At 54.8% G+C, this 22,027-nt stretch overlaps 1 protein-coding gene and 1 long non-coding RNA gene across 5 annotated transcripts in view; both read right to left on the reverse strand.

Moving 5' to 3' along the window:
- Positions 1-34: 34 nt before the first annotated feature.
- Positions 35-1,019, reverse strand: LOC129391483 (uncharacterized). Its single transcript, XR_008615614.1, has 4 exons — positions 907-1,019; positions 333-373; positions 168-214; positions 35-74 (listed from the first exon to the last, which is right to left on the reverse strand). It is a non-coding gene; the product is annotated as an uncharacterized lncRNA (long non-coding RNA).
- A 1,269-nt stretch (positions 1,020-2,288) lies between these two features.
- MTMR14 (myotubularin related protein 14) overlaps positions 2,289-22,027 on the reverse strand; it is a 47,293-nt gene continuing 27,554 nt past the window's right edge. For 2 of the 4 annotated variants that reach the window (XM_007121800.4, XM_007121799.4), the window contains exons 11-19: positions 21,161-21,246; positions 20,812-20,888; positions 20,520-20,556; positions 18,035-18,105; positions 17,269-17,327; positions 16,977-17,115; positions 16,104-16,283; positions 5,754-5,909; positions 2,289-2,882 (exon numbers count right to left, since the gene is read on the reverse strand). In XM_007121800.4, coding sequence (XP_007121862.1) covers positions 2,702-2,882; positions 5,754-5,909; positions 16,104-16,283; positions 16,977-17,115; positions 17,269-17,327; positions 18,035-18,105; positions 20,520-20,556; positions 20,812-20,888; positions 21,161-21,246 — 986 coding nt within the window. In that variant the 3' untranslated portion in view covers positions 2,289-2,701. The remainder of the gene's footprint in view (positions 2,883-5,753; positions 5,910-16,103; positions 16,284-16,976; positions 17,116-17,268; positions 17,328-18,034; positions 18,106-20,519; positions 20,557-20,811; positions 20,889-21,160; positions 21,247-22,027) is intronic. The other 2 variants (XM_024124020.3, XM_007121801.4) reach the window with 1 other exon arrangement.

Genomic DNA, 22,027 nt, shown 5'->3' on the forward strand with positions numbered 1-22,027 from the left:
AAGAAGTAGTCGAGGACGAATTTGCGCACGAAGTCTGGGTTCCGCGTGTTGTCGATCACCTCGGTCCGTCCAAACTGAATGGAGAGCGGAGCGTCAGCGCGAGGCCTGTAAGGGGGCAGGTGATTCCCAGGGGCGGCTCCGGACTGGCCGAGGGTTCTAGGACTTACCTCCCGCCACTCTTGGCTGGCCTGGCTCTGCGTGTAAAGCACCACCACTGCAGGCGGGAGCGGGGGCGGGGAGGGAAGGACTTCAGGTCGGCCCGCACCCCCTCCCCGCCCCTCAGTCTTTCCCGGACCCCAAGTTCCCTCCCTCCTGGCCCTGGTGCCGCCTACTGGGGTCGGACTTGGAGAAGGTGTCGAGGTCCAGCAGGTTCCTAGAGAAAGGGACAGACAGACGGACAGGGGGTGGATCATTCTGGAGCCCATCGCCTCGAACCTGCCCAGAGATGGGCATGTGGGGAGGCATGGGGCTCACATTACACTCCCCTCCCCCGTTACTACCTCCGGCTGGGGGGGGTGGGGTGGGGGTGGGGGGTGGGGGTCCGCGTTGTCAGCACCCTGGACAACACCGGAAATGTCCGCCCAAGAACCGTTTCTCGGCGGACTGGACTGCCTCCAAGGTTCCAAGAAAGAGGGCTAGCCCCCAGAACTTTGCCCTCCTGGGGCGCAGACCCTACTGGACCCCCGAGACCCGTCCCTTGAAGCCGCAGGCTGAGCCCTCTTTTGTGGTTGGAGCTGTTCCAGGAAACCCCCTTCCCGAGTCCGCTAGCGACTCCCCTGAGTCTGCAGCCGCGATTTTCCTTCCCGAATGCTGCTTCCCCAGCGGTCTAGCCCCTCTCCGCGTTGAGCCCCGGAGCTGGGTGGTGCTGGGGCAATGCCTAAGCCCTCCCCAGAGTGGCCCGCTCACCGGCAGGACACGGTAATTTCAATCTTGGTGGCCGGGACGCTGCGCTCAGAGGCTCCGCTGAGCGACATGGCTGGTCGGCTGGCCGGAGCTGCGGCAGGCTGAGAGACGGGGGCTGCCGGAGCTGCTAGGGGCGGCGGCGGGGTCGGCCCATCTGCCGCCGCGGCACTGGCGGCGGAGGCTGCACTCCCTCCAGCCCTGCGCGCACTCTTGCTGCTCGCGCCTTCACTGTGGCCGGCGGCGCAGCGACTCCAGATGGCAACACAGCCCCGCCCGGCCCTGCGGGTGGCCCCCATCCCATTGGAGCAGCCTCGAGCAGGCCAGGAACCTTACACAGATTCGAACTCCAACCCACAAGGTGGGAGGGTCCTCCCAGCGCATTTCCCCGGGGCGAAACCCAGTGCCCGCCCCCATCCCTGCGAGCTGTCCCCGAAGCTGCAGGGTTCCAGATACCTGGTGGGCGTTGGGGTCGATTCCTCTTCCTGAGCCGCTCCCGCAACAATCTGCTTCTCCTCCTTCCCACTCCCGTCCTCCCTCCCTCCGTCCGTCTCTGAAGTTACACATTTGCGTGACCTTGGGCAAGTTACTTAACATCTCTGTGGCTCAGTCGGTTCATTAGTAGAATGGCCATTAATAGCACCTACTCGGGGTGTTGTAAAATTTCATCGAGAATAATCCACAGAAAGGATTTAGCACAGGGGATTGTACACAGCGAATACTCAAGAAATGTTCACCGGCATTATTTCCTTCTTCCTGGCATTCACACTGATGACCCCTTTTGTGTTTAGAGTCAGAGGTCAGTAAATGGTGGCTGTTACAGCACTGTGCAAAACCTTTTGTCCATGTCCTTGAACCCGCATGACTTCATGGTGTTAAGAGATGCAGACACACTCTGTGAGGATGCAACCCACTCCAGGTCACACGGTAGGTGGTCAGCCAGGTCCATCCTCCCCACATCACCTACTACCTCCAAAGCCCTGGAAGCCCATCCCTCACCGAATGCAGGGGCTGCAGGTCACCTGTACCTGTCTGCTAAACTTGTTAAAAATGAAGATTCTCCCCACCCCCTTCCCAGCTAAATGAAGATCTCAGCAACTTCAAGTCTGAATTTCAGGCAGCCCTGGAAATCTGCATGGATAAACAGGCTCCCTAGGGGTGACTAGGGCCCACTCAGGCCTGAGGACCACTGCTCCCACCTTAACAGCCTGTGACTACGTGTCCCCATCTCACTGGAGACTCTCATGGCTCAGGAGTTAAGGGGAACACCCAAGTCTCCAGTTCCCTTCCTGCTTCATCTGTACCCCTCCCCCCCAGCAAAAAGAAGGACAGGGAGAACCTTCTAAATAACTCCACAAAGACAGGAGCCAAATGATAATGCGATAGAGTAGCTGTTCAAAAACGCTTTGATTTCATTTTGTGATGTGTCAAACTGCCTCATTCTCAGTGCGGGTGACCCCTCCTCCCCAGGAGACGAGAATGGAAAGTGGGGGTCTTTTGTGAAGTCTCGGCCTCCACAAGGCCCCAGGGAAACCCCACATAGTTCTGAGAGTTGACAGGAATCCTGGCAAAGACTAAGGTGGGTGTGAGGCAGTGACAAGTAGGGTGGCGGACACCAGTCAGGAAGCTGGGGTGGGGGAGAACCCCGTCCTTGGCCCCGCTCAGCCTTGGGGCTGCCATGTGCGTGACGGAGAAGGGGAGATTTCCCCTCACCCTGAAGCACCCCTTGGCTGGGCATGGCTTTGATTCCGCTTAGGGCTCAGGTGAGAGAGGAGCAGGAAGCTGTCATGAGCTGGCTGCTTCATAAGGTGCTGCTGCCGGTGCCCCGGAGTCCAACACCACGGACAAACTGCTCCAGCAGGCCGATGGCACCAGAGGGACTGGGGGCTGCTGCCCGAAGCCCCACTGTGCTGCTGTAGGCAGCCAAGAAAGCTGAGCGCACCTCCTGTAGCCGAGTCTCCCGTTCACTCAGGGCTGTAAGCCTGTGCGGAGGGAGGGAGGGAGGGAGGGAGGGAAAGAGAGGGAATTAACGCATTACCCTGGGGCAGGATCCAACATCCTCATCCTTAAGCCACACGGCCTATCCTGCATTCCTCAGTAGAAGGCCAGCATCTGCCCAGTGGCCGTACTACCCTTGTGGTTCAGGCCCCAAATATTTGGCCCTGTTCCTCTCAAACTCTCTCTCAGCTCTCAGGCTGCTGTTCCTACCTGGAGAGGCCAGAGTCCTCACCTTCAGTCACTGCAGTCCCCAGGTAAACAGCTAGGAAGGTGCTGGCTTTTCCAGCAGGATTTCTTTTCTCATTCTATCTGCTTTTCCTTCCCTGGCCTCTACAGGCACTTATCACAAGTCAAGAAGGGGAACAACAAGTGTGAATTCCACATAAGGCTGTTTGAGGACTTGGAAGAGTCTTTAATAGAAAAGGCCTGAGATACCAGCCACGCCCAACCTCTGGACTCAAAGTTACACCAAGTCTAGGGGTAGGAGGGACACAGAATTAGAGGAAAGCTCACAGACCCACATGAGATGAGCCCTCACGTTCCCATCCACCTAAGCACCAAGACCAGCCCTGACCGCTAACTCACTCCAAAATTTCCCCTAAGAGACCAATCACTGGGTAACCCATCCTGCAAATCTGTTAGAAGCGGCAGCAATATCCCCAGTTCCCAAGCCCAAATGACTTGCACCTAGGGCCTGGGGTAGCACATGGAGATATGAGGATAAGTGAGTGTCCAGGGGTAAGTATGGGGAGAACAGACCCGGAAAAACAGACTGGTGGGAGTGGGGGGGTGGTGAGAGAGAGTGAGCGAGAGAGAGAAGCAGCAGCAGCAGCGGAAGCAGGTTGTAGGGCAAAGGAAAGTCAAACGGCTCTAGCAGCAGCACTAAGAAAATGGGGCTGACACTGGATTCCTGCAGTACCATGAACAACTCCGAAGTCTCTCTTGGCATGTGGGCGACATACGTGGCCCCAGATTTTCTTTACTTCCTAATTAGGTTTTACATAGGCTGGAGACCATGTGTGCTTCTTTAGCTTTTCCTGAGAGCATATAACCAGCAGAAATACAGATAGTAGTTCATAATCACAGGGAATATCTAAAAGTCCATATGTATGCATTCTCATTGCCCCCTATTTTTAGAAGGCAGAAAGGGGAGAGATCACAACCTATTTAGAAACAAGATAACTGGAGCCCAGAGAGGGTATGTGATCCACTTGAGGACATATGGCCGGCAGGGACTGGAGCTACCATGGTGCCATTCCCTCTCAAGAGATGAGCTAGCAGGCTCAGAGAAGTCAAGGCTGACATCCCAAGACAGAGCTGGTAAACATATTGGTTTGGTTTTGGTTTTTTTTGGCCATGCGGCATGCGGGATCTTAGTTCCCCAACCAGGGATCGAACCCGTACCCCCCTGCAGTGGAAGTGCAGAGTCTTAACCACTGGACCGCCAGGGAAGTCCCCAGAGCTAGTAAACATAACAGCTAGGATTGGGATTAAATTTCTCTTGACACCAAAGCCAAAGCAGTGAACCCACATACTATGTGACCTCAGCAGGAATCGACCCTGACCCCAGGCCCATCCTGCAATCTTGGAAGCCATGGGATCACGGAGAACCTAGCCCTCCTCTGGGAACCACCCCTAACTTGAGGGTTGGCTGGGAGCACAGAGAGCTACCCAAGGCATAAATTGTAGGATCTGGGGCTAGACCTGCCCGTTTCAGTGGCTAATACCAGGTAAGTGAGGGGTGCTATTAAGCAGGGGCAGAGATGTCTGCTTCCTCCAGAGAAGGCTCTTAGGCTCTCTGGTTGAAGTAGGAAGAACCTACAGAAAGGTGCAGACAACTATTTCTTTAATCCTCAAAAATCTAAGAGATCTTGTTTCTGGCTTAAGGGCCTGGCTATAGAGAAGGCTGTACCAGGCCCTAGTGGCCTCTGAAGTCCTGGGGCTACTCCCTAGCTGTGGGGCCAGGGCCTGTGAGCACCATCTAGGAATCCCCAGGTCTGGCCCCTGCTTGCCCTCAGCAGGAATCCTTCTCAACTCCCAAGGGCAACTTGCCTCCAACCTGTCAGCACTGGAGGGTATGGACTGGATTCTGGTGGTGGCGATGAGCACCCAGCACCCGGTGGGGAAGTGAAGGCCCTTAGGCAGCCACAGACCAGAAGCAGATCCTGCTCCCCAGGCCACCGGAGGCTCTCCCCGCCTGACATCCGTGAAACAGCAGCGCAGGCAGGGGGCAGGCGGCAGCCAGAGGCAGCTGCTCTGCTAGAACTGGAAGTCCAGCACTGGAGCTTTGGAGGGAGAGGATTTTACAGGCTTGGGCTTTGGATGGGCATCCCTGTCCAATTTTCTTTCCTGACCAGAGACAAAAGCAGATGACAAAAGGGGGGAGGGGACAGCAAGGAACCCTCGGTTCTGCTTGGGAGCACAGCCCTCGGGCTAACCCAGCTCCGTTCTGGTTCTGGTCTCCACCATACAGCTACTTTCACTACTCCACTGTTCTGCTTTCAAAGGGTTCTCATGTCAGGCAAAGCCTTGGACAGAAATAGAAGCTTTTATAGCTAGAGTCCAGCCAGCTTTCCCTAAGGGTGTGTGCCCCAAGGATGGGTTTTAGAGGCCGGGGAGAGTGAACACACTCCAACGCACTTCCTGAGCAGTCCATCAGGCCTCCTTCATACCTCAGGGTCCAGGAGCAGTGAGGTATACTTAGCTGAGACACTCGGGAGGGGCAGGGAGCCGAGGCCAGCTCCCTGGGGCCTGCTGCTGCCTCATTCCTAGCCAGCACTCAGTGGCTCACCAGCTTTTGATACGGGCGGGGTGGGGGAGGCGGGGCATCCTGTCTTCTCAAGCAAGACACTTACAGACAATTGTTAGGGAGCTCATCCGGGAAGCTGAAAGGGAGAGAGGAGTCTGTGTGCAGGACAGCCCGTTCCTGAATACTGCCACAGCCTGTTACCATCTGCCAGCTGCCAAAGTCTGTGGAGAGAGAGGATCCGGGCAGGGGATGGTCCACTGATCTGGGGCAGAGAGGAGAGAGAGGGGAGATGATGTAGTCAGTCATATGCCTGACAGGGGAGGCCCTGGAGGAGTGGGGCGGGGAGGCTATGGTGGCCCTGGGACCAGGCCACAAGGGTCTGTTGGTAGAGCATCTGTAAAGTCAACCATTTTCTCCAAAAGTACAAAAACAGCTGGACAGGTTATGACCAAGAAAGAAGAGTAAAAACCACAAGGCAGGGACTTCCCTGGTGGCGCAGTGGTTAAGAATCTGCCTGCTAATGCAGGGGACACGGGTTCGAGCCCTGGTCCGGGAGGATCCCACATGCCGCGGAGCAGCTGGGCCCATGCGCCGCAGCTGCTGAGCCTGAGCTCTAGAGCCCACAAGCCACGACTGCTGGGGCCCGCGTGCCTGGGGCCTGTGCTCCGCAGCGAGAGAGGCCACTGCAATAAGAAGCCCGAGCACCGCAATGGAGAGTAGCCCCCGCTCGCCGCAACTAGAGAAAGCCCGCGGGCAGCAACAAAGACCCAACGCAGCCAAAAATAAATAAATAAAACAAAATAAATGTATTAAAAAAAAAAAAAAAGACCATAAGGCAGGCTCAGCTGTGAGGACAATGCGTCATGCAAAGACTTACAGGAGCAAAAGAACAAGAGCAAATCATGGTGACAAAGGTGAGACAGCAACCAAAGCCTGGGATCAGGGCATGCCTGCTCTGGCTGACAAAGCAAGTAAAATCTCAACAGCACCAAAAGGAGGGGAGCAGGGCTGAATGCCCCAGGAACCAGGGAGGCAGGATCACCCCACACTCCCTGGCATGCAGATTGGCAGGGTGGCAATGCAGAACCCAGGGCCACTGAGGTCCTATGGTAGAGATGGGAGAACAAGCGTCTTGGGGACGGTGCGGGCGGTGACCCAGATGGAAGAGGAAGGTGATGGGAGCCCTGAGCCCCGCCCTCTTCCTCTGCAGCGCCTTCCAGGAGCCAACGTTCTATTCACAAGCATCAACCCAGCAAACTCACTGGCTACGCCCAGAGGGAAGGAATGAATCAGGCAGCCAACCTGACAACTTCATCAGGCCTTTTTCAAACAGAGGTTTGGGGGGTGCGGGGAGAGGAAAGCTGTATTGGGAATCTACCACTGCCACCACCTCCCCACTCACAGCCCAGCCTTCTCTGCTGTCTCTGGACAGTAGCCCAGCTGGTGGGGGAGGAAGGGAGGAGATAGGGAAACATCAAACAAGGCCCTTCCATCAGCTACCCCAGGTGCCAATCCCCAGAGGTGCATCATCTTTGATGCCTGACCCTTTTGTTCTTTAATTCAAGAATAGCAGAAGGTGCTCCTGTAGGGACCCAGAAACAGCAGAAGCATGAATAGTGGTACAGGAGGTGGGAAACTGAAAAATTAATTGACCTTGGCCCGCCCAGTTAGCTGGAGTCAAGGGCTCCTAGACTGAGGTGACAGTCCCCATGGGTCCCCAGGCCAGCCCTATCCTCAAGTAGTTGCCAAGCTGAGTGCAGCTCTGGCCAGCACTGCATCTCTGCTGATCGTAAATCATCTCCTTCTTAGAGGCAGGGAAACGGCAGCCCAGACAGGTAAGGACACTTGCCCAAGGTGCCATGGCTAGAGAGTGCAAGAAGAGATTTTTTTTTTTTTTTTTTTTTTTGTGGTACGCGGGCCTCTCACTGTTGTGGCCTCTCCCGCTGCGGAGCACAGGCTCCGGATGCGCAGGCTCAGCTGCCATGGCTCACGGGCCCAGCCGCTCCGCGGCATGTGGGATCCTCCTGGACCAGGGCACGAACCCGCGTCCCCTGCATCGGCAGACAGATTCTCAACCACTGCGCCACCAGGGAAGCCCGCAAGAAGAGATTTTTAAAGCCAAGATTGATTAGAGATTTGTTGTACAACAGAACCACCTTGAGACCAGGGAAAACAGCTAGCTTTCTCCGTTAAAGCCGCCATGAATCGGACCCCCCTGCAACATAGACTTGCCATATTCATTGCTCCTGCTCTACTCTGGAAGGTGTATGACAGCAGCACTGGGGATGAGGACAGGTCGTGGTCTGCTACCTGGTGGAAGCCCTAGTGACTGACAAAGCAGGGCTTCCTTCTTCCTACGTGGAGAAACTTGGTAGGGTTCAGGCCAGACACTGTATCTCTGGTGATCCTTAACTGTCTGTAAATCAGAGACAGCTGCCTACATGCAAGAGCAAGCTACACGCCACCGTGTGGTGCCTGCCCTGTGCTTCCTCTGGGTCATGCCAGAGTCTTCAGTCAATGCACCGTCTCTTGAGGGCAGCCTGGCTCCACAAATCTCACCTCTTGCTCAAACTTTAAGGTAAGGTAGAGTTTCTTTTCCAGTTTTCTGGAAAATAATTGCTAAACAGCAGAGTGTTGAGGGAATGAGAGTAATGTGAAGTAGAGGAGGCTGGGTAGGATGAGGAGCTTATGGGGCAGGGAACATGGGGGTTTCTTATGCTCCTAACCCCACTCCCCAGGGCTGTCAGAAACTCACACTTCCAATGGGAAAATGATAGATGGAATATGGCTAAAGAGAGGTTCCCAGCAAGGGCTCTTGGTCTCCTAGGCTAGTCCCTTCCCTGTACTTCCTGTGTCCAGCAGGTAGCACCCCCAGGCAAGAACCATGCTTGAAGCAGCCAGGGGACAGCTGTAGTATGGAGTAGGCAGCACAGACAGCAACAGGGCACATGATCCCAGGGGTCACAAAGGAATCTCAGCAAGCAGCCAACCATCTTTTGCATCTTTTTTTTTTTTTTTCCCCCCGGTATGTGGGCCTCCCACCGTTGTGGCCTCTCCCGTTGCAGAGCACAGGCTCCGGACGTGCAGGCTCAGCGGCCATGGCTCACGGGCCCAGCCGCTCCGCGGCATGCGGGATCCTTCCGGACCGGGGCACGAACCCGTGCCCCCTGCATCGGCAGGCGGACTCCCAACCACTGCGCCACCAGGGAAGCCCCCTTGCATCTTTTTCAAGACGGAGCACACAGGCTCCAAATGAATCTTCGTATTTGAGGCTTTTGTCAAGGAAAGGGTTGCAAAGCAACCATTGCATTCTTGGGTTTGAGAGCAAGGGGCTGTGCTAAGCAAAAATGTCCTCGTAAGTGCACATCTGGAGTAGCTGGCTAGAGGGGGCCCCTAAAGATGACAGGGAACAGTCACGAGAAGGAAGCACCTGCACCTGCCGAGTGAAAGAAGGAAGGAAAACTTTCAAGTTAGCCTCAGTACACAGGTAACGCAACCAGCCTTAATAAAACCCCATGCTCTTCTGCCCTATACCCTTACTCGAGTGCAAACACAGCATCTACCTCCACCGATCTACCTACAGGACTGGAGGGCACACGGGGCCAAGCCGCTCTCAAACTGGACAACTGTGGAGCTGACAGTGCTTCCAAGGTCATCCATGCACATCCCCAGGGCCCAGACCTCTGCCCAGGAGGTTGGCTTCTTGGCAACATTTCACTCCCTTAGATGGGTATGGCCTAAGCCCCTGTTCACAGCGCCAACAGAGCTAAACAGCCCCACCCTGCCCCACACCCGCCAGACCCCTGCTGTGGGCCAGCTCAGGCAAATGTGTTTTAGCTGGTCCTTTTGGAAGGGGGTACAGGAGTACCCACACAAGCAGAGCTGGCCCAAGCCACACAGCTGAGGCGAGGAGAAAGAGGTCTGGCCTGAGGTACCTGATCTGGCCTTTTACCTAGTTGTCCAGTGCCCTGACACAGCCCATAGTCCTTCAGAAATGAGACTGATAAGGACGGGTCTTAACCACAACTACAGTTTACTGAGCATTTCCAGTACTCATGGAAAGGATGAGTATTACTATGTGCCAGGTATTTTGCTCCATTCTCTCACTTAAACCCAAACTTATGGAGACCAGGATCATTACTCCCACTTTAAAGACGGGATAAAAAAGACCGAGCTCAGAGGAGAAGTGTTTTTCCCAAGTCACATAGCTAGAAGTGGCAAAGCTGGGATTGAAACCCAGGCTGACCAAAACCCATGCTAGCCGCATAGTACACTGATCTTCCTTCCTGATAAGAGATGGTGGAGGCCTCAGGGATTGGCTCGGGTATGGACACATAACTTCCAGCTGGAATAAAGCACAGAGTTTCTGACCTACGGTTGGAAAAGAGGCCTTCACGTGGTCCCTGGATGTGAGAAAGGAAGCACATGGAGTAGCTGGCCACCATGAGGGAAGCTGGCCAGAAGACAAAGCTAGCATGTAGAAAGAGGCAAGGAGAAAGAACCATAGGGAAACGGAGGTGGAACCCTGATGAAGCTGTGCCTGAAGGCTGCATTTTTCCAATGTAAACCAACGGTTTTCCTGTATTGTTTAAACTCTTTTGAGATGGATTTTCTGTTACTTGCATCTAAAAGCACCTGATCTGACAGCTCACAGAGAGGGTTTGAAGGTTCACAGCTAGGAAGGACCTGGGTAGTTTGTTGCCCAATTAAGCCTCTGATGAGAAAAAAGAAACCCAAAGCTATCAAGTGACACGTCTGAAGTCATGCAGGGAACGAACATTTGAGCCAAGACCCAGAATCCTAGCCTTTCAGAGAGCTTGAATGTCACCTACTCTGTTACCTACCCGCCACCACTACCAAGCCTCCAGGTGATGGTCCTACAGCCTCTGCCCAAGTGAACGCCTCCAGGAATGGGGCCTTAGGGAAGAATCCTCCGGTTCAACAAGGGCCTGACCCCGTGGAACAAGTGACCTCAGAAACGGCCAGGACAAGATTCATCAGATTTGAAAGGTCATCGGTTTCCCTCAGCCTGGACTTCAGGCATTGGGGTGTGTGTGTGTGTGTGTGTGTGTCCAGGAATGGGGCCGTAGGGAAGAATCCTCCGGTTCAACAAGGGCCTGACCCCGTGGAACAAGTGACCTCAGAAACGGCCAGGACAAGATTCATCAGATTTGAAAGGTCATCGGTTTCCCTCAGCCTGGACTTCAGGCATTGGGGTGTGTGTGTGTGTGTGTGTGTGTGTGTGTGTGTGTGTACAGGAGTGTGTGTGCACAGGTGTGTGTGTGTGTACAGGTGTGAGCTGTAGTATGGAGTAGGCAGCACAGACAGCAACAGGGCACACGATCCCAGGGGTCACAAAGGAATCTCAGCAAGCAGCCAACCATCTTTTGCATCTTTTTTTTTTTTTTTCCCCCCGGTATGTGGGCCTCCCACCGTTGTGGCCTCTCCCGTTGCAGAGCACAGGCTCCGGACGTGCAGGCTCAGCGGCCATGGCTCACGGGCCCAGCCGCTCCGCGGCATGCGGGATCCTCCCGGACCGGGGCACGAACCCGTGTCCCCTGCATCGGCAGGCGGACTCCCAACCACTGCGCCACCAGGGAAGCCCCCTTGCATCTTTTTCAAGACGGAGCACACAGGCTCCAAATGAATCTTCGTATTTGAGGCTTTTGTCAAGGAAAGGGTTGCAAAGCAACCATTGCATTCTTGGGTTTGAGAGCAAGGGGCTGTGCTAAGCAAAAATGTCCTCGTAAGTGCACATCTGGAGTAGCTGGCTAGAGGGGGCCCCTAAAGATGACAGGGAACAGTCACGAGAAGGAAGCACCTGCACCTGCTGAGTGAAAGAAGGAAGGAAAACTTTCAAGTTAGCCTCAGTACACAGGTAACGCAACCAGCCTTAATAAAACCCCATGCTCTTCTGCCCTATACCCTTACTCGAGTGCAAACACAGCATCTACCTCCACCGATCTACCTACAGGACTGGAGGGCACACGGGGCCAAGCCGCTCTCAAACTGGACAACTGTGGAGCTGACAGTGCTTCCAAGGTCATCCATGCACATCCCCAGGGCCCAGACCTCTGCCCAGGAGGTTGGCTTCTTGGCAACATTTCACTCCCTTAGATGGGTATGGCCTAAGCCCCTGTTCACAGCGCCAACAGAGCTAAACAGCCCCACCCTGCCCCACACCCGCCAGACCCCTGCTGTGGGCCAGCTCAGGCAAATGTGTTTTAGCTGGTCCTTTTGGAAGGGGGTACAGGAGTACCCACACAAGCAGAGCTGGCCCAAGCCACACAGCTGAGGCGAGGAGAAAGAGGTCTGGCCTGAGGTACCTGATCTGGCCTTTTACCTAGTTGTCCAGTGCCCTGACACAGCCCATAGTCCTTCAGAAATGAGACTGATAAGGACGGGTCTTAACCACAACTACAGTTTACTGAGCATTTCCAGTACTCATGGAAAGGATGAGTATTACTATGTGCCAGGTATTTTGCTCCATTCTCTCACTTAAACCCAAACTTATGGAGACCAGGATCATTACTCCCACTTTAAAGACGGGATAAAAAAGACCGAGCTCAGAGGAGAAGTGTTTTTCCCAAGTCACATAGCTAGAAGTGGCAAAGCTGGGATTGAAACCCAGGCTGACCAAAACCCATGCTAGCCGCATAGTACACTGATCTTCCTTCCTGATAAGAGATGGTGGAGGCCTCAGGGATTGGCTCGGGTATGGACACATAACTTCCAGCTGGAATAAAGCACAGAGTTTCTGACCTATGGTTGGAAAAGAGGCCTTCACGTGGTCCCTGGATGTGAGAAAGGAAGCACATGGAGTAGCTGGCCACCATGAGGGAAGCTGGCCAGAAGACAAAGCTAGCATGTAGAAAGAGGCAAGGAGAAAGAACCATAGGGAAACGGAGGTGGAACCCTGATGAAGCTGTGCCTGAAGGCTGCATTTTTCCAATGTAAACCAACGGTTTTCCTGTATTGTTTAAACTCTTTTGAGATGGATTTTCTGTTACTTGCATCTAAAAGCACCTGATCTGACAGCTCACAGAGAGGGTTTGAAGGTTCACAGCTAGGAAGGACCTGGGTAGTTTGTTGCCCAATTAAGCCTCTGATGAGAAAAAAGAAACCCAAAGCTATCAAGTGACACGTCTGAAGTCATGCAGGGAACGAACATTTGAGCCAAGACCCAGAATCCTAGCCTTTCAGAGAGCTTGAATGTCACCTACTCTGTTACCTACCCGCCACCACTACCAAGCCTCCAGGTGATGGTCCTACAGCCTCTGCCCAAGTGAACGCCTCCAGGAATGGGGCCTTAGGGAAGAATCCTCCGGTTCAACAAGGGCCTGACCCCGTGGAACAAGTGACCTCAGAAACGGCCAGGACAAGATTCATCAGATTTGAAAGGTCATCGGTTTCCCTCAGCCTGGACTTCAGGCATTGGGGTGTGTGTGTGTGTGTGTGTGTGTGTACAGGTGTGTGTGTGCACAGGTGTGTGTGTGTGTGTGTGTGTGAACCAGGGACCTCTGCTTTCCTGCAGCAGCCCAAGAAGTCTTTTGGGGCTCCAAGTTTTCTCTTATGGGTCTCAAGCTGGCAATGCCTTTAGGCTTCTCACCGCTCATCTCTGGCCTGAAGCTGTGGCCCCATGGGAGAACACATCGAACCCTATGTGTTACAGAAAGCAATCCGGTTTCTCTGCCTCATTAAACATAGCCGGGGACAGAGCTCATTGCTCATAACAAGCAGTTAGTAGGTGGTGAAGGATGGGGAAAGAGCAGCTATCTGGGCAGCAGAGTTGGCGCCTATGTTGTCACTTAGCTAACCAACCAGGCCACTGATGTCCCTGAGCCAAGTTCATGTGCTCTTCAGGCAGCCTGGCTTCCAGCTGGGCTCAGTGGTAGCACCATCCCTCCTCAGGCACGGACAGTGCTATGCTAGCAACCCCCATCCCTGAAGATGTCTGACTCTGGAGCAGAGACCAAGACGACACACGGAGCGGGGCACTTTACTGACCAGGGCTCGGAGAGGCATGTGAGCACTGGTCCTGCCTCTTCCCAGCCCCCAGCCCTACAGGTGACGAGAGATTTAACAACGGTCCAGAAACGCAACTCAATTAGAAGCTGCTGCAGTAGCAGCTAATGATGCAAAAGGGCCACCAGTCTTGCCAGTGAAGGGTACAGGGCTGGGACTGGATAGGAGTCAGCACCCCACAGAACTTCCTTCTGAATCCGACACCTACTTCTTAGCTTTGAACAAAGCTTCACCAATTCTTTTCACAGGGAAGTCCTCCCTTAAAAGATATGCTTGTAGAACTTGGGAATGTGGAGCATAGAAAACCCAGAGAACTGACATTGTAAGGGGAATTTCGGCCGTCACATAGCTTTACTAAAGGGTTTCTTTCACACAGTTCCCTCTGCTGCACTAAAAAGCTGATTGGCTGTTGTTACCTAAGAGAAGCAGGAAAGCTAATGACAGGATCCCTCAGGCACTTTAAGATAAGAGAGAGTAAATTAATTTTAACGTTAATGGAAATATGTAATTATAATTAGAATGCTCCAAATCTGAATAAACTAGTCTTTCAAATCCTCTGGTAAACAAGCAGCCAACCCAGAACCTTGTCACCTGGCCAACCCAGCGTGGCTACAAGCAGGCACTCCCAGAATAAACCAGCAGAGCCATCAAACGCCTCACAGCAGTCCACGCCATGCCTTTCCAAGGAGCCCCATTTTGGCCCAGTTATTCCAGCCTCCTTCACCAGGCCCCAGCTCACAGGGCCGTGAGATCAGGAGGACACCCCCAATCCTCCTCAGCCTCCAGGACCATCCTGAACCAGCCATAAGCATCTGAGCCCCCAGTGCAGGCAGATAACCACTGGCGAGACCGAGGGAAATGACCACAAGATCGGAACTAGGATGTTTTGTCAGGAAGAAGGGAATGATAAAAAGCTAAGGTGTATGATGGGGTGCTGCCTGAGTGGGGGAGCCCCCAACAGTTGGACAGTTAAGACCAGGGAGGACCCAGGGGACAGGAGGAATCTTCTGGTTTCCTTCCCAGTTGTCCAGCAATGTTGCACAGGCAGAAAAGGAGGAAGGGACGATGGGCAAGAGGTCCGGCCCAGAAGAGGAAGGGTCACGCAGTGCTGCAGCACGCCCGCAGCGGCCCTGAGGAAAGCTGCACAGACAAGCGGGGTGGCACACAGGATGCGGACGAGCACGGCACGTGGGCTTGTGTGCTCGGCACCATCTCCGCTCAGCTGCCTCCACCAAACCCGTGGGGACAGAGGGGTTGTGGCCTTTACTTAACAGACTCAGCTACAGCGCTGACGGACATGGCAGTGCTCCGAGTTGAAGGGCTCACCTTCTTCAGAGGTGAGCACACAGGACCCCTCTGGACAGTGCAGCTCCACTCACCTAGAGCTGACCCGCTCAGCCTATGTGGGGAGGGTGCTCTTCCCCACCTTCCTCCATAGCTTGCTTTTGGCCAGAAAGGAAAAACCAGAGGACGGTGATGGGAGGAGAGTTCGCAAAGTTTCAGGGTTTTCCTTGTAACAAGCTTGTGACCTTTGGGTTCAGTTTCCTCCTTGGTAACATGCCCGCCACAAGGAAAGACCTGAAATTCTGGAGCAGTATCCAACAGAGCTGGGCTTGAATCTGCAGTGGACTTCAACACTCACGATCTTTCTGCTAAATGTCTTTTCTCCCTGGAATTTATTAAGGACCTCTTAAGTCGCCCACTTCTTTGTTCTCTTCAGAAGGGCCAGACATTCTCAAGGCCTTAGAAAACAAAGTAATTCACAGGACTCCTTCCCTGGCTGTATGACATGGAAGGAGTGTTATGGGGTGCCTCCCCCAAATGCCAGGCCATCCCTCCATCCTAAGCCCCTGGCCAGTGCTCAGCTTTAACCTCACCAAGGAAACATCAGTTCTGCAGCACACTCCAGCCACACCTGTCCATCCGGGCTGAGCTGCTCCCTTTCCAGATGTGCAGGCCTGCGAGGGTTGCCCCAGCCACGCACATCTAGCCTAGCTCCCTACCGTCTGTCCTCTTCAGTGCCCCACCCATTCAGACGAGGAACGGGAGAGCCAGAAGCACCTCGGAGGATCTACCGCCATCTCTTTAATCAGAATGTGAGGTCCACAGGGGGACTGAGACCTGGCAAAGGCGAGAGGGAGGGGCAGCCCCAACTCCCTGCCCATGACATCACAACTACTACACCTTCTGGATACCCATCCGCCAGGGATCTGGGAAGGGGGAGTCTCAAACCCCTCTGCGAACCAGCTCCTGCTCTGTATCCAAACGTTAACCCATCCTCCAAACAGTGCGTGAGCCTGCAAGCTTGTCGATCCCCTCTGGCCTCCTGGGTACACTGCCCGCCAGGCCGCATGCTCTGGAACCCCACTCTCCAGCCTTATTAACAGGGAAGGGCTAGCCACCCCACCATTAGGACTCTGGAGGTCCTCACCTGGGCTTGGGGACCTCCAGGGGACTGCTACCCAGCCTGAAAAAGTTGTCAGAATGGTTCGAGGACGAGGAGCTAGAGGACTTGGCTTCCACCAGCGCCTGGTGGGAAGGCAGGCGGTCCTCTGAGGGCTGCGGCCGGTTCCAGAACACACTCTGTGGAGAGGATGAGTGGCTCTTCCTCCTGCAGTGGAAAGACAGGGCTGCTGGCTAAGGGGCCACCTCAGGCAAACCCTCTGCCCACTTGTACTAAATCTCAGGGCCCGCTTTTTACTTGCACTGGAAAATGCCACATGGGAGTGGGCGTACTTCAGCACTCCCTTGGGCTCGGCCATGGGCAGCGAGAGCTGCGTCTTCACAGAGGGACTGTGACGTCTGAACAAAACTGGCCTGCTGGCCTCAGTGCACATGCTGGAAAACAGATTCTTAACTAACACTTTAGTAACTGACCTTCCCTGCTAACGTGATACAAAATATTGAGCCCTTTGTCCAGGGGGAAGGTCATCTGATTCTCTAAGGAGGTGACCCTCGACGAGCTCCCAATTCCCAATCATTATTTTGTACTCACCCCTCTTTTCTTTTTCTAATCTGGCCCCCCACCTCCCAGGCAAATGATACAAGGGAGCACCCCCAGGAAGTCCCTTCAACACCAGCGCCCCCCTCTCCCGACCCTGTCTTCCCAGCCCTGCAGCTTCTTCCTTCAACCTGCAGTGCCCCCCACCAACCAGACGGCTGGCCTCTGAGGCCCAGTAGAGACAGCAGGGCATGGAGCTCAGCTCTCAGGCCTACTGTCAGGGGCCCCTTTGTTCTGGGGCTCCCTGGAGCTGGAGCCCTGGCTCACAGCTGTTAGCAAGCTTAGTTCCAGCCTGGCCCTCACCAAGCTGCCTGAGTCTGTGCTCCTGCAGGGACCAGCTCCACGGTCTCATAGGTGAAGCTCCCGGTGGCTCCTGGGGAGCTCTCCATGACCAGAGAGAAGTCACTGCCAAGGCTGGTGGTGCTGCCACGATCCTTCCGTCCTGAAAGAAGCCAGTGCCATCAGTCAGCACAATGTCTTCTCCTGCTAGGGGTCTTCCACCTCTTCCACACAGAAGTTTCTAGAACAAACAGTCCCTATGTGGTCTAGAGTCAGAAAGATATACAGAGGAAGTCTGCTGGGGCCCATGACTCACTCAGCATGCAGATATCTTCCACAGTGAAGCCTGCATCCCGGGCTGGCAAACTCTTCCTCCTATAAACAGAAGCCAGGACAGTGAATTCCTGATTGGGCTGAGGTCTCCCATGTCCCCCGAATGCTGTCCACCTGGGAAGGAAGCTCCAACTCACTGGGAACTCATGGACACAGGTCCTACCTAAACGGTTGCAGAAAGGCCAGGCCCACTTCTGGGAGGCCAGCAAAGCCTGCCGCCTCCCTGTCAGTGGCCCTCAGAGTTCAAGTCTGGTCCAGCACACAAGGAGCTTGGATTTGGAAAGCTTGGACTTGGAAAGCAAGCAAAGACACCAACTCTCAAAGGGTTCCTAAAGCAATTACCAGGCAAGACCCCTGTGTTCGCCAGGCTGGAAGCAGACTCTGCTCTGTGGCAGCGGGCTGTGCAGACACCCCTCTGCAGCAGCACAGGGAAGGAAGCCATCAGCTCAGGCAGGAGAATCTTCTGCCATGGCGGTGGCATGGGGAGCTGGGAGTCCCCCTATCCTTGGGCTGGCTTTTCCCTGCAGCAACGAGCCCTGCTCTCCTAGTCACAAGATGAGCCTCTTCGGCCACTGGCCCTCCCCAGGTACCCCTACCTGCCCTCAGAGGGAAGGCAGGGACAGGAAGCCAGGCTGCCAAGCATGCAGGGAAGCAGGGCAGGGATAAGACAGCGAGCAAGAACCCCCCCCCGCCCTAGCGCAGCCCTTCCCGGAGCACCTTGCTCCCAGTGAGAGCAGGTCTCTCCTTACCTCTGTATCTTCAGAGCAGAGAACTCCTCAGAGATGATATGCTTCAAAAAATTGAAGCAGAAGAAGAAAATCTGAGAGACCAAAAAGCAGCACACATGAGGAGATAGCAGTCTCCAGGGAGAAGAATCTAGGTAGCAGAACTCCCAGGAGAGGGCAACCAGTGACCCTGGTCAACCCCTGATGGACAGCAGCCCTGCTTTAGGGACCCTGCTGGATATCCTGGTGTAGAAACAGTACGGGCGGTAGAGAAGGCTTAGGAGGTCGGGCAGGTGTGCCTGGGCTGGGGCAAGGAAGAAAGGGCATTTCCTTCCTGAGAACGCAAGAGGGTAAGCCAGTGATGTTTCAGACCATCTTCAAATTGAACACCCATGTTCTCAAGCTACCGAAAAGGATGAAAAGAACAGCTGCTTCTCCCCCTCAGCCTCTCCTAAGAACCCCAGGGAGAGAGGCTAACAGGGAAGGACGGCCGGGAGAGAATTTCGGGGAAAGAAGATGAACGGACACAGCAAGGACACAACGCAAGGGCAAGAGATCAGATTTTGTAGAAGAAATGCCCAGCAACCGTGGTTCAGGAGAACCAGGGGTGAGGGGCAGCCGCTGCCTGGCCCGCAGCCTGCACTGTTCAGAAACTTTAAGGGGCGGGACGAAGTCTGAGGCAGGCAAAAGCCGGAGGAGGCTCCTGAGCTCTGACCCGGCATCCGCATCCCCAGCTCTGTGAGCAAATTCTCTCTTCTCCCTTCCAGCCAGTGCCCTGGTCCAATGGGCCTCTGTGAAGTGCACACAATGCATAGTCTCTGCAGTTGATGCTGCAAGGTGTGGTCCATCAACCCCTCACTTGGAAAAATACCCACAGGGTAACCCAGAGCCCCGTAAGATCTCCTCAAAAAATAAAAAGGAGGGAGGGCACCTAGGTCAGGCCAGTATGAAAACTTTGTTACATAACTTTTTTTTTTTTGGCCGCCCCGCACAGCGTGTGGGATTTTAGTTCCCCGACCAGGGATCGAACCCGAGCCCTCGGCAGTGAAAGCACGGAGTCTTGAGCACAGAGTCCTAACCACTGGACAGCCAGGGAAGTCCCCATTACATAAAATTAAATAGGTGCCTTCACCACAGATTTTTTAGTCTTTAATATGCTAATGTGCTCTGAGAGCCTCAAAGGCAAAGGAGGGGTACCAGGCCCCAGCTTTTTGCATGTTTTTAAGTATCAGAGTTTTGAGTGTGTGCGGGGAGGAAGGGAGGGCCAAGAGAAAAGCCCACATCCTGCCAACCGTCCCAGCTGAGAAGACCCTCTTGTTTATGTGGAGACGTGGCCAGGGTTTGAATCCAGAATCCACTGGGCTCAGCCGCATCCCCTGCCCAGTCTCTGAACGTGGAATCTGGCCTGCTCTGGGGACGGGGAGACAGCATGGGGGACAGCAGGTACTGGAGCGCCAGCTCCAGCAAATCTCAAAATTAGAGGCTGCAAAGGGGCTTTACGTATGGATTTCAGTGCCAAAGTCACCGCCTCTGACAGAGTTCATGGAGGCCTCTGAGGAACAGGCTTATGAGCTCTGCAGTCCTGGCGGATGTGGTAAGTGCTCAAACGAAGAGATTTAGAAGGGGAGAGGAGCAGCTGAGAGGGAGGAACAAAAGAAGAATGCACAAGATAAGATGCCCAGAAAGAAGCAGCTTCAGGAGGGTGAGAAAGATGCCTCAGGAAAATGGGGGGGGAGCCAACACTGCGTGCAGCTCCCACGCTGGGCATCTGGACTCATTCTCTTTGTGAGGCAGCAGAATCGACACCGGGAGACTCAAGGTTAATGACATTACCCAAGGTCACCCAGGTAGTAAGTGGCACAACTGGGGTTCACACTCAGGTCTGACTCCAGGTCTGTGTGCAGGGAAAACAGGCTGAAAACAAGAGTACCGAAGAGCCAAAGACTGAAAAAGGTAGCTAAAAGGATAAGGCGTGGACAGGGTAGAGAGGAGGAAGGAGGGACAGCGCCCGGACAGGAAGGGGACCCACAGCCCGCTGGCCGGGACTGCTCTGGTGGTGAGAAGCTGGCAGGACCCTGCCTGCACGGAAGGCCCTGGGGCTTAAAAGCTGCCGAGTGGGTGTGACGAGACAAGGGAGGACAGGGAAGAGCTTCTGGCTTCAGCTGTAAGGATGAGGGGCACGGGAAAGGACTTGTAAATTGGTTCCAGAGCTGAGTGCAGAAAACAAGGTCACCCGTAAGAAGGCTGGCACAGAAGGCGGGGAAGAGGACTGACACACGAAGGTCACAGGTAAGTGTTCTCTCCGCGAGAGAGGCGGACTGAGGCTCAGAACGGGCCTGCTGTGCCGGTGCTTTTCCTGCCACGCTGCCTGATCCCAGCACACACCAGGCAAGGAACCGCCCCCAAAGTGTGGACACCAAACAGACCATCACCCTGTCCCTCTTGGGGATAAAAGAGCCCGAGCTCGCGGAGCCCTGACGTGTGCTCGCGGACCGTGAGCAGTACCCACCTCCTCTCCTTTGCTGAGTCGATCTACCAACATGTGCCTGAAACAAGAAGGCGAGGAGGTCAAAGCGAGCACCTCCCAGACAAGAGGATGAAGGGGGACCAGAGCCACAGTGACAGCCCACGGCTTTGGCACCCCAGCCTCAGGTGGGCCCGACCACACCTTCTCTCTTCCCAAGGGGGTGGGACCATCTCTGCCTTCAACCCTGTCACGGGGGCCACCACACCCACACACACAAAAAGGCGGTTCCCAAGCACCAGAGCACCCCACAGCCCGACGGCTCCCGAAGGCTCACCCGAAGAGGAACCAGTCGTAGGCCACCGTTAGGTAGAGGATCTCAGCGGGCTTCAGGGATGCGTGGATGAGCCCGTCCTGGAAGAGATGGGCCCAGATCAGAAAGAAGCCTCCCCATGACGGCCCCTCCTGGCCTCAGGGGCTGAGTCACAACCACCGCCCCCGTGACAACCAGGCTGCCTGACAGCCCCCGGAGCGGGGTTAAACACGACACCTGCCCTGGACACGTGAGGTCCCTCGCTCCACAGCCTCTCTGCTTTCTGCAAACAGTCCTAGCGCTCACAAAGGGTACATCTTGGAAGGGCCTCTGAATGCTCCCTGACCCCACGGCCCAGCCCATCCATACTCACAGCCCACAAGGAAAGGCGCAGGAGAGAGATGAAGAGGGGCGTCCGGTCCCAGCCTGAGATACAGTGTACCAGCAGTCCGCTGTCATCTACACAGGAACATGGAACGGGAGGCCCAGGAGAGAAGCAAACACGGGATGATGAGAAGGAGATGTGCCACCGCCCTGACCTGGGGTGAGAGCCAGGCCACCCCAGAGCCACGGCCTAGCTCCAGAGGCAGGCATGTGATGTTTCTGCCAACCTGGCCACAGTGACCGGTTCAAGGATGGGCACTGGATCCAAACTGAGGCAATGAGAGGGAGCTCTGGGACAAAGCCCGTCTCCCTCTTCTGGAGGGGTTAAGACGGCAGGCAACAAGTCTGGAACGACTGCCAGCCATGAAGCTAACTAAACAGTGGGTATGAGACAAGGAGAGATTCTTTGTGGTATCTGGCACCTGGCTCTGCTCTTGGGCCTTCTTGGTTATATAAACGAATACATTTCCATTTGCTCAAGCAAGTGCAACCCCACACAGGTCCTGACCGATATGGAGGAACCAGAGTCAGACCACCCCAGGACACTGAGCATGGTGGGCTCATCCAATCAAAACAGTCAAACTGGCTGGAGTACCCTCTGGAGAACAGGCCCTGCAGGGGCTCTTGTGTGTGCCCAAGAAGAGGCCAGGACTGACTTTCTCTCACCTTTCTGAACCAAAAGAGGCCACTGCAGCCCCACACAAAAGGCTGATGCTCAAAGCTCAAAGGCCAGCTGACCCAGTGCAGAAACACATCGGCAAAAGGCTGATGCTGAAAGCTCAAAGGCCAGCTGAATGTGGCTCAGATGGTAACGAGTTCATAATGTGGGGCGTGGAATAAATCTGCCAATGACAAG

The sequence above is a fragment of the Physeter macrocephalus genome, chromosome 18, assembly GCF_002837175.3.
Source record: "Physeter macrocephalus isolate SW-GA chromosome 18, ASM283717v5, whole genome shotgun sequence".
Lineage (NCBI taxonomy): Eukaryota > Metazoa > Chordata > Mammalia > Artiodactyla > Physeteridae > Physeter > Physeter macrocephalus.